The 15,501-nt window shown below is 42.0% G+C and overlaps 1 protein-coding gene across 1 annotated transcript; it reads left to right on the top strand.

Annotated features, from left to right (window-relative positions):
- Positions 1 to 616: 616 nt before the first annotated feature.
- LOC139212413 (coiled-coil domain-containing protein 162) lies at positions 617 to 15,472 on the top strand. The gene is given in 30 exon segments (XM_070842957.1): positions 617 to 632; positions 710 to 912; positions 1,602 to 1,754; positions 1,888 to 1,981; positions 2,082 to 2,216; positions 2,913 to 3,049; positions 3,148 to 3,259; positions 3,351 to 3,400; positions 3,479 to 3,652; positions 4,527 to 4,644; positions 4,877 to 5,051; positions 5,266 to 5,404; positions 5,977 to 6,130; positions 6,232 to 6,327; positions 6,953 to 7,144; positions 7,298 to 7,503; positions 7,734 to 7,872; positions 7,960 to 8,080; positions 8,160 to 8,269; positions 8,705 to 8,854; positions 9,077 to 9,124; positions 9,676 to 9,843; positions 10,198 to 10,350; positions 10,474 to 10,602; positions 11,206 to 11,358; positions 12,159 to 12,368; positions 13,775 to 13,898; positions 14,064 to 14,126; positions 14,377 to 14,528; positions 15,324 to 15,472. Coding segments are annotated over 29 exon segments (3,828 nt in total). The 5' UTR covers positions 617 to 632; positions 710 to 793; the 3' UTR covers positions 15,378 to 15,472.
- Positions 15,473 to 15,501: the final 29 nt, after the last annotated feature.

Here is a 15,501-nt window from a genome sequence, read left to right as displayed (position 1 = left end):
AAAAATGTGAATTGTAACAACAACAATAACGTCTTTTTTTAAAACCAACCTTGATGTGTAAAAGCAACAGTTTGTGTATGTCAGGATACTAAAATACACCTTAATTAGTTCTGTTTTGTCTCTTTTTGTGTATCTGTAGCATGAATGTTGTGACACATTGTGTTGTTTGACTCCTCAGATTGAGAAACAGCGGCAGTACCTCCAACGCATCTGGAGAGGCGGCCGTAGAGGCTCCATTCATGACTATGGACTTCCACCAAACTACGTTCCCAAACACCTGGTCTCACTTGGATGCAGCAGGTGAGTAAATACAGAAGTGTAGCCTCTTAAAGTTCATTATTTTTGGGTCTTAGCAAGTATACTTTCCATATAATAACTCTTCTTTCTTGTGTGATGTTTGCAGCGCTGCAGTGATGAAGATCTTCCTCCTGGAGATCCATCCGTCGCTCTGCCTGGTTTCTTCGGTCTATCACAGTTTACTTCAGGCTCACACGGAGCTCTGTCAGCTGCACCGAGCCACGAGCATCACTGACAAACTTAACCTGCGACGGAGGCTTCTGCAGCAGGCCCTGCAGCGCTGGAGCGACCTGGCTTCACCCGGAGCCTCCTACAGCTCTCAGATACAGAAGGATGTAGGTTTGTCTCCCTCCAGAATCTATTTGGATACATTTACATACTCTAAGTCGAACCTCTTTTTGTACACTGTCAGTTGTTCTCAGGTGTGCTTTTTGAGGATCCAATTTTGGTCCAAAAGGCGGGGCTGTCGTTAGTCAGATCTGCAGAGGAGAAGGACATGATGCAGGGAAGAGAGAAACAGATTTATGCAGTGGAAACTTTCTCCAGGCTACTGGAGCTCGTCACCATCCGCCATCGTCTGCTGGAGTCGGCCTCAGAGACGGCACATCTGGCACAGTTAAGATAACGCTCACACCGGGGTAGAAGGGTACTTTTAAAGTGAACCGTGTATTTGTTTTTACATTGTCAGTATAAAACTCCAGATTAACACTGAATTATAGACATGCAGCATAAGACAGAGAACACAAAAAAGGCCACAAATCAGAATTAGATAGAAATACAGTTATAAAAACATGAATTTCTTATACAATCTGATTTTGTCCTTTGGCCTAAATAACACCTAAAAACAATTAGAAATCTGTAAATATTTGTATATATGATTTGTGGGGCCCAAACTTGTAACTTAAGTAACATAAGCTGCCTCATTTTATTTACTGTGCTCTTGATGATAAACGTAATTCCACATTTGTCTCTCTTTTATTCGTACAGTTTTCATTTAGTCCACAACTTACAATAATTTAAAGACTAAATACTAAATTAGATCCAATGAGATCTAACAAACAGAGCAGTAACATGAGCTTCTTCAAACATCAATATTGTGTCCAAAAACTAATCACATGAATTGTGTTCGACGACAGAGGTCAATAGCTGGAGTGACCTCCTGGAATTTAATTACAATTACTGGTTAAAATGAATCACAGAAAAAAAGCTCTCACTGTACTTGCTGGAATGATCTGTTGTAATTCATTAAGTTCAGTAACATTTCAGACTGTTAAAATATTACAATATTTAGTAATTCTCTACAGGTTGTACAGAAACGTGGCTTCAGAACTCGGCTTCGGTGAGTTCCACCTTCATCTGAGGCCGGTGCAGTTTGAGGTCGCTGAGCAGAAAGACAAACCAGAGCAGAGGCCTGTTTTTATCACAGCCATACTGGAGGATGACAGCTCTGTGGACAGGTAGACAACCACACCACATGTCACACTTCCATGATTAAGACCTTCTTCTCCACGTGTGCTCTATTTTTTCTGCTTCTCTACAAAAGCAGAGACGTATGTTTGAAAGAAATTTGAAGTGCTGTGTCTGCTGCAGGTTCAGCCCGTCCCACCTCCTTCTGAGCATCCAGGAACTGGACGAGAACCACATCGGGAGGTTCAGCTTCAGCTCAGAGGAGGCCGTGATTCATGTACCGTAAAATTAAATACTGGGGTTTATCAGCGAATCAAGAAATAAGATTGTAGATCAAGCTATTACTCACTGGATTCATGTCTTTTATCTCTTCATAGCTGATGAACAAACAGAGTATAGAAAACCTCCAGGTGACTCTGGCCTGTCAGGTTACACAGAAGAACGCTTTGATAAGTGCGGTGAAACTGGTTCGCCTTTGTCGTCGGGCAGAGAGTTTGACATCTTCAGCTCAGGTGAGTATTCTCAAGTTTCAGGGGGGAAATATTACACTTTTTAATCCACTACATTTATCTGACAGCTGTAGTTACTAGTTAATTTTTTTCAGAAAAGATTTTACATAAAAAAAAAAAACGTATGACATATGATATACTTATGAAATGCAACATATTATTAAAGATCACCTGACTTTCTTTGGCTCATGTTCTCTTACAAAATTGCTGTCTCCAGACACATTACCCGTCTAAACTTCTCATAAGGTTTCATGTTTCAACATGTATAATTAAACAATATTTCACCAAAAAGCCAAATTTAGAGAAAAATCGAAATCAAAACTTTGTTTTTTCTTCTTTCCAACATCGTTAATCATCTCACAACCTGTCAGATTAATTTTGTGGCCCTGTGAAGAAAAACTAAAACACTGTTTACATATTGATGCATCAGTAATAACTGTCATTTATATGAATATAACACTCTTATGGGACATTTCACTGCAGAACGAGCACTTTTACTTTTGATAGTACATTTTACTGATAATACATCTGCACTCATTAGGATTATAAATGCAGGACATTTACATAGATTAGTGTATTTTTACTTTAATGTATTGGTACTTTTACCTCTTCCACCACTAGTATTCTTCGTGCTTTAACAAATAAACTGCTGTTCAAATATTTCAGCATATTTCAGTTTGTTTTCTAATTTACTCTCAGAGTGAAGCAGCCCCTCGTTCTGACAAAGACGTCAAATTTGACTCCAAATGTGGAAGCTACTCCAGCAACCTGCAGGAAAAATCAAAGGCTTTACCCTCCAAAGGCTCAGCAAGAATGCCCACCACCACCAAGGAGCGGTAATTTCCCCCCACTTAAAGAACAAATTACAGCAGCGATGATTAGCAGCGCTTTTGTGCTGGCTCTCTAATAAACAGACTCTTGTTTGTTACTCCAGGCTGATGGAAGCCTTTGTGTCCATCCAGCTGGAAAAAGTGGGTCTGCGTGACGAGATGCTGAATGCATTTATCAAGAGGAAACGGGCCGCGGGGGGTCTAATAAAAACCCCAGTGAGTTGCACACAGTGGTAGATTCTCAGGCGGCTGATGATAGATGTGATTGGCTTCCTGTGCAGTAAAATTAATTTCTCTCACACCGCAGGAGGAAGTTGCAAAGATCAAAAGGAGGCTCATAATCGACTTTCTCAAGAAGTATGTACATGAAAAGCAACAGCATTACTATTACTAGCATGCTGGAGGTAAATAGTGTCGTGTGCTTTTCTTCCACAGATTCAACACACAGATATCTCAGTATTGTGTGAGAGCGCAGATTGTTCAGTATTACTGTAATCTAACCTTCCTCCTGGACAACATCCCCTCCATCCGGCAGTCCCACTTCATGACTGGGCAACCTGGCGACTCCGAAGCCATTGTGGACTCAGGAGGTGACCGTCCCAACCCCAGGTAGAACCAGCATCGATGGAAAGAGCAGAGTCAAAGCCCAACTCAACATTTTTAAAACATTTTTATCCCAATCAGGTTACTGCCTGGTTGAAATGTTTAAAAATGACACCAATAAATATACCAACAGGCTCAAAGCTGCTATGACGTATAAAAAAAACTATAAAATGCACATATAACCCAAAAGGTGCTACACCATAAAATCTAATAAATAAATTGAAATATACAAAAGAACATCTTATTTCATACATTTGATTCAGACCTCTTAGGGTCACATTTTAAAGGGTGGAGAGAAGGTGTAGGGTCTCAAGAACAGACTCGACAGACTGATAAAAAGAGCCAGCTCAGTCTGTGGCTGCCCCCTGGTCTCCATAGAGGTGGTGGGGGAGAGGAGGCCATCATGGACAACACCTCCCACCCTCTACATCAGACTGTGGGGGCCTTAAGCAGCTCTTTCATACACCTTAAGTGTAAGAAGGAGCGCTTCTGCAGGTCTTTCATTCCCACTGCAGTCAGACTGTATAATTATTACCTGCTGCATCAACTTCAATCACCACTCAACATAGTGTGACTGATGTTTTACTGATGTTACTGATGCACTTTATTTCAACTGTGCTTCTTTATAATTGTTTCTTTATAATTATTGTATTACTGTGTATATAATGTTTCTGTATATATTATGTTTATTCAATTTCTCTGTCTTTTCTTGAGCTGCTATAACAGTGAACTTTCCCCACTGTGGGATCGATAAAGCTTATCTCATCTTATCCACCTAGTTTAGAGTCAGTGTGCAGGCGCGTCACTAACATGTGAAACAGATGTGTTATGTTTCTTCAGTTGTCGCCTCATACGATGATCAAATCTTCTTCCCTAGCAGGTCCTTTCAGTGTCGGCCGCAGCAGCTGTCGTCCGCAGATGGCAAAACTCTCCTCAACCTGTGGTACATCCCCCACTTCTCTGAAGTGCTTCACATGTTCAAAACACTGAATCTTTCGGTGAGACGCTTAAAACCCGTGATTGAGACGATTAAACCAGCAGTGCAGCACATGATACCTTTGGCTGCTTTCACTATGTAGCGCGTTTTATTTCCAGTGATCCAGATAAGTTATATTGTAAACTACACGAGTGTCGTTAGTTCACTTTTCACATCATGTTTAAGGTCAAAACTTGGGATATATTTTCTTGTACTCTTCTTAGTAATTTTCTATTCTGTTCTGATTTCAACAGGCATGTGCTGCAGCTCTCCATCACACTCTGCAGATAGCTTCAGCTCTTCATGACATAGTTTATTACCTGGTTAGTTTCTCCAGATTGGGGAACACAGAAGACTCCTGCAGCTGCCAGAGGGGAAAGGATGTGTCAGGCTCTCTTGCAGCTGACTGGGGAGGCACTGAAGGCATCGGTGGGTGGATCTTTAAACAAAGCATCACGCCTGATCATATGAAAATATTAGAGGTAATGTTGGTAATATTTTGGGTGATGGCAGGAAGGTAAAGTATAGATGTGACCTTTTACTTTTGTAATAATAATAAAAGATCAATATAAACCAGTACACTGACAATCAATCACAGTAATCCCATCACCTGTATGACTCGTCCTCTCTGGCTGCTGCACAGGAGCAGAGCTGCTGGAGATCCAGCGTCAGATCGACCGTCTGTCTGACCGCAGCAGCCTGGAGTCTGTGGGCCGTCTGCTGCAGCTACGCAGGCAGGTCGTCCTCCTGCAGTTTGACACCGCTGTGAGACACCTCATCAGGTCAGTGCACCCGAGGACTGAAAACACCTCATCTGCCCATCACATCCTGCTAGAGCTAAAGCCTCTTCTTTGTTGTTGAACAATTTCATCTTCCTCAAATTATTTAAAGCCTCTTGTGCGACCGTTGTTGCTGGTTGTTATGCTGTTTTATCTGTTGTCTTCCCTTTGAGCATTAATGGGTTTGTGATTTTCATCTTCGCAAAAGTACATTTTTCTCCCTGCCATGCCACAAAGCTAGTCTTATGAAAAAGGAGAAAGAGCTTTACACTCCCAGTTTAACCTTTTCTTTATATTGTCCCATTTTCTTCTTCTTTAAGACAACCTACAGTTCCCTGACTGATCTTTTTAAATGCCCCGCTGGTAACAAAGTAGTGCTGAATGATAAAGCAGCTGTAAAGTGTTTGGTCAATTTAAGCGCCTCATATTGCATGAAATCTAAAACTGTGTGGGTGCCCTGGTGGCCTAGAGCTGTCGTCTCTTTACTGCCGCCATCTGATGAAGAAATGTAATTCTATTTAAGAATTACAAGCAGTCAGATTTCTCCCTTTCTGTCATGTTTTCCTCCCATTCAGGGAGGCCTTCCTCTCCTCTGGTGATGTTGCTTCCTGTCAGAGTGTGAGCGACAACATGGCCACAGCTCTTCCCCTGCTGAGTGACAGCATCCACGCCGACATCTTCAGTCTCTCGCTGCCTGTCCCAAGACCTCTGGAGACTCGAGGCAGTCAGGTTGGTGTGGCTACGTGACCTCAGCGAGCAAACACCACATCAGTTTTAAGTTCAAGTACATGGCAATATTAGGGGAAATTTAATTCATTATTCCCCTGCAGGCACAGAGGATGTATCCGTGGAGGAGCTTCATGGCCCGCCGTGGACTGTTCCCTCTGCGTGTTTGGGACGTCCCTCCCATCGAATACAGCATGCAGGTTCAACATCTCATATGTCTTGGCCTGTTAATGGTGCAGCTTAAGGTGGTGATGTAACTCACTCACTTAGATCCAGAGCACTCTTCATCCCCAGACGATGATGCGTAATGACTTTATTTCCTCACGTACTACCGTCAGGACAAAATGATCACTTGCACACAACAAATATGAAATTATTGCACAGATTTCTTTGAAATGAACACGTAGTCATGCTCCCCCGATGATGAACCCCTACCATTTGTAAACTGTCAGCGTTGTAGATACCTAATCGTCTATCAGGAAGACTGACATGAAACTTGCTGAGCACATTCACACCCTTTTCATTCAATGGCCATTCTCTTTTACGTCAAAATTATATTAAATTAAAGTCATGTTTCTTACTTCCTGATTATAGGTTCTAGGGGTGAGCTATTGTGACTTTATTTAACAATATTTTTGGTCCTCAAATTGATTTCACACGGTTAAATTCAAAGTGTTACCTGAAACATGAGCTGCATCTACTGTAAGTGGACTTAGACACAAGAAAAACACCTCAGGAACAGCTTGAAAGTATGTTTTCATGGAGACGTGAATGAATAAAAACAGTCTACGACCGATAACACGGCTGTGTTGTGTTCGCCTGCAGCTGTGTCTGAGTGGTCTGACTGATCGCAGCAGACTGCAGGCCAACGCAGCGATCCTCGGCGTGTCGCTGATCATGGAGGACGTCCTGAACAGCGGAAGGGAAGCAGAGCCTGTTCGTCTCCATGGCAATAAAGATGACCTTCTGCATGATGGAAACCCTGATGAAGTAAAAGATTGATTTGAAATTATTATGGCAATTTATGTTTAAACAGGCAAACAGGACAGTTTGGATTATCTGTAAATACAAACTAAAAATAACTCTTTTAATGTCTCTACAAGGCTGTTTTTGGCTGTAAACCCACACAGTGCTATTACTGTCTGTCATTATGTTTTGTCTTTGTGTTAGGGAGATGAACCCTGCGTAGAGGAGACATGTGTGTCGGACTCCTCTCCTCCTCCTGGGGATCCGATCAGAGTCCAGTCTGCGCTGAAAGGTTTCCTCCTGCTGACGAAGCAGCTCCAGCTGTTCAAGGAGAGCTGGGCTGGAAGACGTCTGGGCGTTCAAACGTTCAGGACGCCCAGTTTGTATCAACAGTTTGTGAAACTGTACAGGTACTGTGGGACGTTCAGGAACCATGAGGAGTTTATTATGTTCAGACAGCTGTATGTAGGTTTGATTAGCCTGTGTTCATATAATAATAATAATAATATGATATATAATATACTGTAAAAGCTATAAAAGAGAGTTCAACATGACTTTTTAACATCTGGTGAATCAAATGTTTTTATTTTTTGATACACTTTTTAGTCCAATATTTAAATCGACCGTTCTCACTTTACAGAGCTGAAATCTTTTACCCCAGCATGAAAGCTCTGGCTCAACAAATGTGTAAGGAGCGTGACTATGAGGTCTTAATTTCTGGCAGCCAGTCTCTCCTGCCTCCCACTGGAGCTTCAGAGGTAGATGTGCAAGTCTGGCAGGTAAAGAACCACCACCTGCGTGAAATCCATCTTGTGTATTTGTAACAAGACCTCATTATCTTGTAAAATACGCCGTCTTCCTCTCAGCTCCACAAACTGCTGGAGAGCGCAGAGTGTGACATGATCAGAGCGGTGCAGAGGAGGACCAACAGAGAGCTCACCCTGGTGGCTTCAGAGCGAACTCGGCAGGACGCAGACCTCCCCACAGGTACCCAAAAACCCCAAATCTACCTCAGTGCACTGATAAATACTAAACTCACAATAACAATATTCTGTGTTTTGCTCAGAGCTGTGGAAGAAAGCCCCGCTGAAGTACAGTTTGTCCCCCAGGCGGCCGCAGATTGTGGAAACATTCATCCAGCAGCTGATGGAGGGAGCTGAGGAGGCGGAGGGACAGGTACAAATGCATGCTCATAGCACGCTGTGACTGTGTGCACCTACACAGAGAGAAAATATAAATTAGCATGAAATTGAAATACTAAAAACTAAAAAAGTAAAGTGCCTTGAAGTTATACTAAAGTACAGAACTTGAATGAATGGTCTTAGTTACTTTCTACCACTGGATATTTCTGGATATTTGGATTAAGAAAGAGGAGTTACTTCTGAAAATAATAAAAAGTATTGTTGATGAAAGGTAGCCTCAGTTTTTCTGCGGTGACTAGAAACTGTAATAAAATAAATTTGTAACTAAATCAGTGCCTTCATACACACTTACATTTGCTCCCTCTCCAGTTTTGCTATGTTATACTGTCTGTGTTGTGCTGGACGTGTTTGATGACCTGCAGGCGTTTACGTGCTGAGTAATAAGACCTCCGAGTGTGTCTCCTTTCAGCTGAGGGTCTCTCAGGATCACCTCCAGCAGTGCCTCGCTCACCTCGGCTGCTCTCTGATGGAGCGAGAGCGTCGCAGCTTTCTGCTTTACTCACAGTTTTATGAACAAATCCTGCAGCAGGAGACGCAGCTCCTGTATCAGAGGGAACAGGTTCGTGTGGGGATCATCACACAATACAGTGGATTTTATTTTATTAGCAGTTTATTTCTCAAAAGGCAAGGTTTTAATTATGATATAGAAGGATTTTTTTTTGCCAGGAATGATGCACTGTTAGTTCCCATGGAACCATTTTCATAGATTTATGGCTCACAGAGTCATGACTGTATTGTTCTTTAACACATTTTATGGCTTGTTTTCCATTTTTAACGTCAGGATTTAAAGAACCTTAAGGACTCTCAGACAAGCAGCTCTCACAAAGAGGTAACTACTGCAGTTTTAAATGACTTTGCGGCTAGTATGTTCGGAAATAGGGAAATCCTCGTCTTAAGGTTTTAACTCACTCGAGGGATTTGCGCTGAGCTGCTCTGTGCTCACACCGGCAGGTTTTCTGCTGTTGTTGGCCAGAAAGCAGCTCAACAGAGGCAGCAGGGAAATGAAGTGTTTTACTCAAAGCAACTTTTCAGCTGTGATGGCAGCAGGGCTCCGGAAATGGAAATGGTGGCCGGTTAGTCTGCGGGGAAGTAAATCTGGGTGACAAACAGAGTAAAATCAAATAGAGGGTCTGTTTCTCACCAATTCTTCATTGAATTATTATGGAACCTTGTTCAGTATTTGGACAATACCTGGTTATTCATTAAAAATAGTTTGTATAGGTATCTTTTATATTGTTTTTATGTGTAGCACATGCAACACTGTATAACAGGATAACTCTAAAACATATCGTACCACAGAATTCCTGCCTGCCCCAGCTCATTATTTCGAGGAATGCACTTGTTTTCCCTGATTTCACTGCTGTTGTCACTGTGTGGCAGGCGGCTGCTGTGTGTCGTGGGATGATGTTGGAGGTGTTGGCGCTGCAGGCCCGAGTCGCTCACCTGGAGGAGGAGAAGACGACTCTGGAGGAGCAGCTCAGTCTCAGATTTAAAGAACGCTATGATCCTTTGGTCCGACACCTCTCGTCTACCTGCATCCAGCTTAAGGTGGAAAATCTGATCTTGTGTGTTTGAAAGCCTCTTATCCAACTTATGGGTGGATTAAAGTTCTTTTCTTCTTGATTCTTTGGTCCATCTATCTTTTGCAAAATACTTCACCACTCAAATTTAGAGGATTGTGCACCTCGGACTGAAGAGTATATGACAACACTCATTCTGTTCATCTTCACAGTTTAATAAACTTTGTATTTTGTCTATAAACAGTAACTATGTAATGCAGCCTACTGGTGAAACCACTGTATTTTCTCTATTTTCTGTGTTAAATTTCCAGCTTTAACTGTTTCCAAGTTTAAAATAATTTGCATCTACACTGTCCTCTGTGCCTCTGTGTCTGTCTGTCAGGCCAGGCTTGATGAGTATCGCCGGCAGATGGAGCAGGATGTGAGTGAGATGGTGAACAGAGTGAGAGGCGAGGGAGTGGACCGAATGATCAAACTCAAGAAGAAGTACGGCTGCACCGACGACAATGATGGAGTCACCTGCACACAGTTACAGGTACAGTTAAAAGGAGACTGATTGACATTATTTGAAAATAGTGAATAACTCACTACGTAGTTGTCCCCCCTCTTCGTCCCTGAGGAGGATTGATAACTGGGTGCGTCTGTGCCGTTTTGTCAGAAAGTCCATGAGTTGCACCTGGAGAACAGCCGGCTGACCGCTTTCCTCTGTAAACTGAAGGCTCTGAGCAGCTGGAGGCAGCTGGTCGACCGGGAGAAACTTCACCGGCAGCTGCTTCAAACCCAGCAGGTCAGCAGCCGAGTGGAGAAACATTCGATACTCACAAATCAAATTCATCCCCCACAGGAAGTTCAACAAAGAGCAAAGCAGGAATCAAACACTTGTGTCTGTGTTCCTCAGCATCTTTTATTTTCAGTGCATGCTCTTAACTGATAATGTGCAGCACATAATACAGTTAAATATGCTCACATGATTAAAAAAGGCTTTATAAAGAGCAAATTCATTTTGCTCTCATTTAACTTTTACTGGACCTTTTATATATTCAGCTACTGACTTTTCTAATTTCCTCAGTCTTTTCACATTTCAATCAGTTATATCATTTACATATTATATTTAACATATTTACTATATCACATTTTTTATATAATATAGCAGTTGTATTGATACACTGACAAATGTACCTGCCTTTTTAATGATTTTTTTAATTATTTATTTAACTGATTTGAGGTGAGGGACAATATATAGAGTCTTTGTTTTAACATTTAATTTGTCATTTCATTCTCCTTTTATAACTTACTCAGATTTTCTTGTCGTCATTGTCTCCACTTTTTTGTGTTTATCTCACTGCTTTGTATTTGGTTTGATGGTTATACTGTCTTACCTGTTGTCCAGAGGGAGATTACCTGTCGCACCGAGGCTCTCAGACTGAGGATGATATCAGAGGGGGAAGTGGTCGTCCTGCAGGAGGAGCTGGAGGCTGTGAGGGAGGCGCTGAGACGCTGTCAGGCCGAGTGCAGCAGCACCAAGAAGCAGCTCAGCAGGAAGGTACATCAGGCCTGGCAAAAACAAACACTTACAGCCATTGTAGCATTTCCAAACATTTTTGTACCCACCTGTTATTCTGAATCCAAAATATCTCAAAAAAAAAAACTATACCTATACTTTACTATCCCTCTCATGTTGTGTCCTGACTTGGAAAACTATCAACAGCAGGAAACGTTTGGATCCTACTACAGCCAGGAAGGAGATCTTTGAAATCCACCTAGACATGTAGTTATTTTAGGAATTGATTGATTCATTGTTGGTCTATAAAATGCCCACCACAGTTTACTGAAGACTATGTCTTATATAGAAGAGATTAATAGAAGAGAAAGATAACCAGGAAATATTCAGATTTAAGAAGCTGGATCCACTGGATTTCTGCCATTTCTGCTTGTTTTCAAACTATTAATGGATTATCAGAACTGTTGTTGATTCATTTTCTGTTGGTTGGCTAATTGTAACAGCTATGATCGGCCTACATAATGTTGTGGGAAGCAGAGAATGCTGCAGATTTGCTCTTTGAACAAGTATTGCACAGTTATCACAGATTGTATACATGAACTGTATTTGATGTACAGTGATTGAGGTCTTTATTTGGGCCTCCCCCTACATTTTTACCAGCCTCCAAAGTGAAGGCCAAGTGACACATGTTGTTCCTATCGACTTTGATTCGTGTAAGACTCTCCAGTGAAGTGAGCAATGGCGTTTTAATCTGTCATAATACCAAACACTGGGAGGGTACGACAGTATGAAGCTGCCAAGTGAAGGCTGGATGGATTCAATAAATACCCATTGATACACAGACACAGGAGCTCCAGGTGTCCAGGCATCAGTCGGCACAGGAGGCCCACAGCAGGCAGGAGCTGGACCGCTGTCGAGTGCAGAGGCTGGAACAAATGAGAGCCGACGTGGAGGACAGGGAGAGTCAGCTCAGGGCGCTCAGCGAGCAGCTGGAGAGGGGCAGCAGGATGAACCAGTTACACAGGCAACGCAGCGCCAGAGCGATGCGACAGGTCTGTACATCATCCTCATTAGAACTGTCTGTCTGTGTGTGTGTGTGTGTGTGTGTGTGTGTGTGTGTGTGTGTGTGTGTGTGTGTGTGTGCTGATGGTTAGTCAGACTGCCCTTTCAAAGTCACCCTGTGAAAAGCATGAACTCTGTCTCTATTTGTTTTTCATGAGCTAAAGAAAGTAACGGAGGATCTTCTCAGCTTTGGGACAACACATTTTTCAGATAATTAAATAGGATTTGAATTGTTCATTCAGTGTACGAGGTACGAGACATTTCTCAACCCAGTTAAGGCCGAAAATTGAAACCATCAAAATCTCGGATTAAAAAAAATGCGATTACTTGTATTTTTGTGTTTTTCACAAACACTACAGAACCTAATTTTAACAGGAACACATGAAAAAAATAGGTTGCTTCTATGTTTTAGTGTCTCTCAAGATGTTCTCTAGTTTGGTCTTGGTGTGTAATGAAAAAGTCAGACTACTAAAGACAGCCAAAATTCTTTGGACAAAAATTTTGAGTCAGTATTCTCAGTTGACTTAATTTTAGATAAGCAAGATTAAGGGAACAATTTCAAATTTTCATTGCAAGTAAAAAGAAACAAGACAAAGAGTTTACAGCCATGTTAGCAGCTCTGTGAGGCTCTACTAAGGCACTTCTGTAAAGTGAGTTTATGTTGGCATGCTTTAACTGTCTGCACCGTTTGTCTACCTCACATCGTTTTGTATTAATTACCTGTTTTGTACACATCCTACTCTGCATGTTGCAGCCATGTTCCTCTAAGCTCTTTACTGGTTCAGCTGCTTCATGGCTTATTTTCCACTGCTCTTATTTCACTTGTGTTTTATTGTTGTATATTTTAATGGCTAACTTACCCTCTGGCCAATGAACAACAGTTGAAATTTACGCTGGCCCATTTACAGTGATGTCAATCAATGTGCGTTGTTCCTGCAAAATAAATGAGGAGAAAGAAACAAGAAGGACAAGAAACTCAAGGTGTACATGAACCTTTTGAGTCAAGTTCCTCCAAAATTAAATTGCAAATTGAACTGGAATTCCAATTCCAATCTGCCGTGTTCACCATCTTAGTATAGCCTGGTAGCATGCTGATGTTTGTTCATTAGCACTAAACACAGAGATGAACGATCAGGGTGCTACAGTTAATCCTGGGGAAAACATGGATGTATGGGGACTCAATTTCAAGATAATCCATTCAACAGTCTATGAGACATTATTCAAATAAGGAAAACTCAGAGGATCACCAAACTCAACCATGAATGTACAAACTTTAACAGCAATCCAGAAACTAAAGTTGCCATCCACAGAGCCGTGCTGCTCTAATGGCTAAAAATCAAAACTTTAGCACCAAATAACAAAAAGATTGTCCATGTTTCCTGCTGGATGGACCTAGGTGAAGGGCCAGCTGCAGCAGGAGCTCAGCCTCAAACAAGAAGCCTTCCAGCAAGCGGACAGACTACAGAACAAAGTGAACGACATGGAGGCGGCTTTATCTGGATGCACCTCTACAGCGACAGGTACACATCTACAGAGACCGGCTGTGTGAGGGAGCCTCTGTGTTCCTCTCTGGATGGGGGCCAGTTTCTCCAGTTGACTCTGTTTCATGAGAGTTTCTCCATTTGCTTCAAATGATTCGACTTGACATTTCACTCCCAATTCTCTTTGTTTCTGTTCCATCACAGGGCAAAGCAGGACTTATTACACGCTGTCACTGAGCAGATTGAGTACCAGGAGTCCCTCAGCAGGTGCTGCACCCTCCTTAGTTTCACCTTCATCTCAGAGCAGTGAAGCGATAATCTGCAAAAAAAATCATTTCATACAAGTTAAAGCTTAATTTCTAGCTGCTCATGCGGTTCAGGAGTGAAATTAAAGCCATCACGCTGTTCAGATACTCATAACTTTTTTGTGATGACATTTTAAATTCCATCACAGATTGTATTTTTGCCCCGCAGTGTGGAGCAGCGAAGCTCAGTCTCTGTTCTATTTCCGTCTCAGGTCCACGCAGGGCCAGTCAGCAGCAGTCGGCCCTGCAGCTTGGCAGCCTCACAAACTACGCCACGCTTCAGGACTTTTCTACAATGCCAAGACACCGGAGAGCAGAAACAGCCAGGAGCCGTTCTAACACAAAAGTACACAGACCTAAAGCGGTGAGTGAGCCCCAGAGACACAGCAGAGTGTGTTTTAACAAGTTCAGCTAAAGTTTAAACTCCTATAACTGCTGTAGTGAAGTGTGGAGAGAAGGGCAACACACTGCAACAGGCCAAGTAGAGCTGGGAGACAGGATAATGTGATATATGTTGCATTGTGTTTTCTTGATCCTCGTGGCTGCATAACAGTCAGGTTTAACACGTTTCTGAATTTATGTCTGTTGGCTTCTCTTCGTTTACCAGAAATTCATCAGCAGATGGAGTTTTTTTTTGTTTTTTAGGTTAGGTTCCAGTCTTTGTGCTAAATTAAGCTAAGCTAAGTCTGGCTGAAGTTTTATTTTCAGAGTGGTATTGATATTCCCGTCTAACATCGTCTAACCATCTATCACCACAGAGGAAATAAAATTTGCATGTTAATATGTACAAATTTGCTGATGAAGATCATATGATTGAAAGCTGCTGAACAGCCACTAAAGGGACCTGTTTGGTGAGATTCTTTTGTCAGCAACTGTTTCGAAGGTCAAGAATATAAAAAATAAATTAAGAAAAGAAAAGAAGAAAAGAAAATTTGATTGGGGGGAAAATATACATGAAAAGAGCAGAGTCATCTCTAAAATACGTCACATTCTGTGGGTGAGCGTGTTGATATTAAGACCTGCTAACACTGCAGCCACGGCTTGTTAGCATTAATACAAACTGCTTCATAAGATGTAACGTATCGGACATTTCTGCTGCTACACTGTTTTTGGATAAATACACAACCAACACTCAAATCTGCCTTCGTTGTTCTTTCAGGATCCGTCTGTCCTGCGTGTCCCGACTGCTGAGGCGGCGTTACCAGACCTGTGATGGCTACTTAGTAAAGCAGCACCAACTTGTTTAGTGGTTGTTTGACATGCAGTTTCTGTGTTGACTACTGAATCTACTTTGATTTACTTTGTATTTTGCACCTGTGGGTCAAAAGTCATATTGT

The sequence above is a fragment of the Pempheris klunzingeri genome, chromosome 13 (genome assembly GCF_042242105.1).
Source record: "Pempheris klunzingeri isolate RE-2024b chromosome 13, fPemKlu1.hap1, whole genome shotgun sequence".
Lineage (NCBI taxonomy): Eukaryota > Metazoa > Chordata > Actinopteri > Acropomatiformes > Pempheridae > Pempheris > Pempheris klunzingeri.
This window is presented reverse-complemented; position numbering and strand designations above follow the sequence as displayed.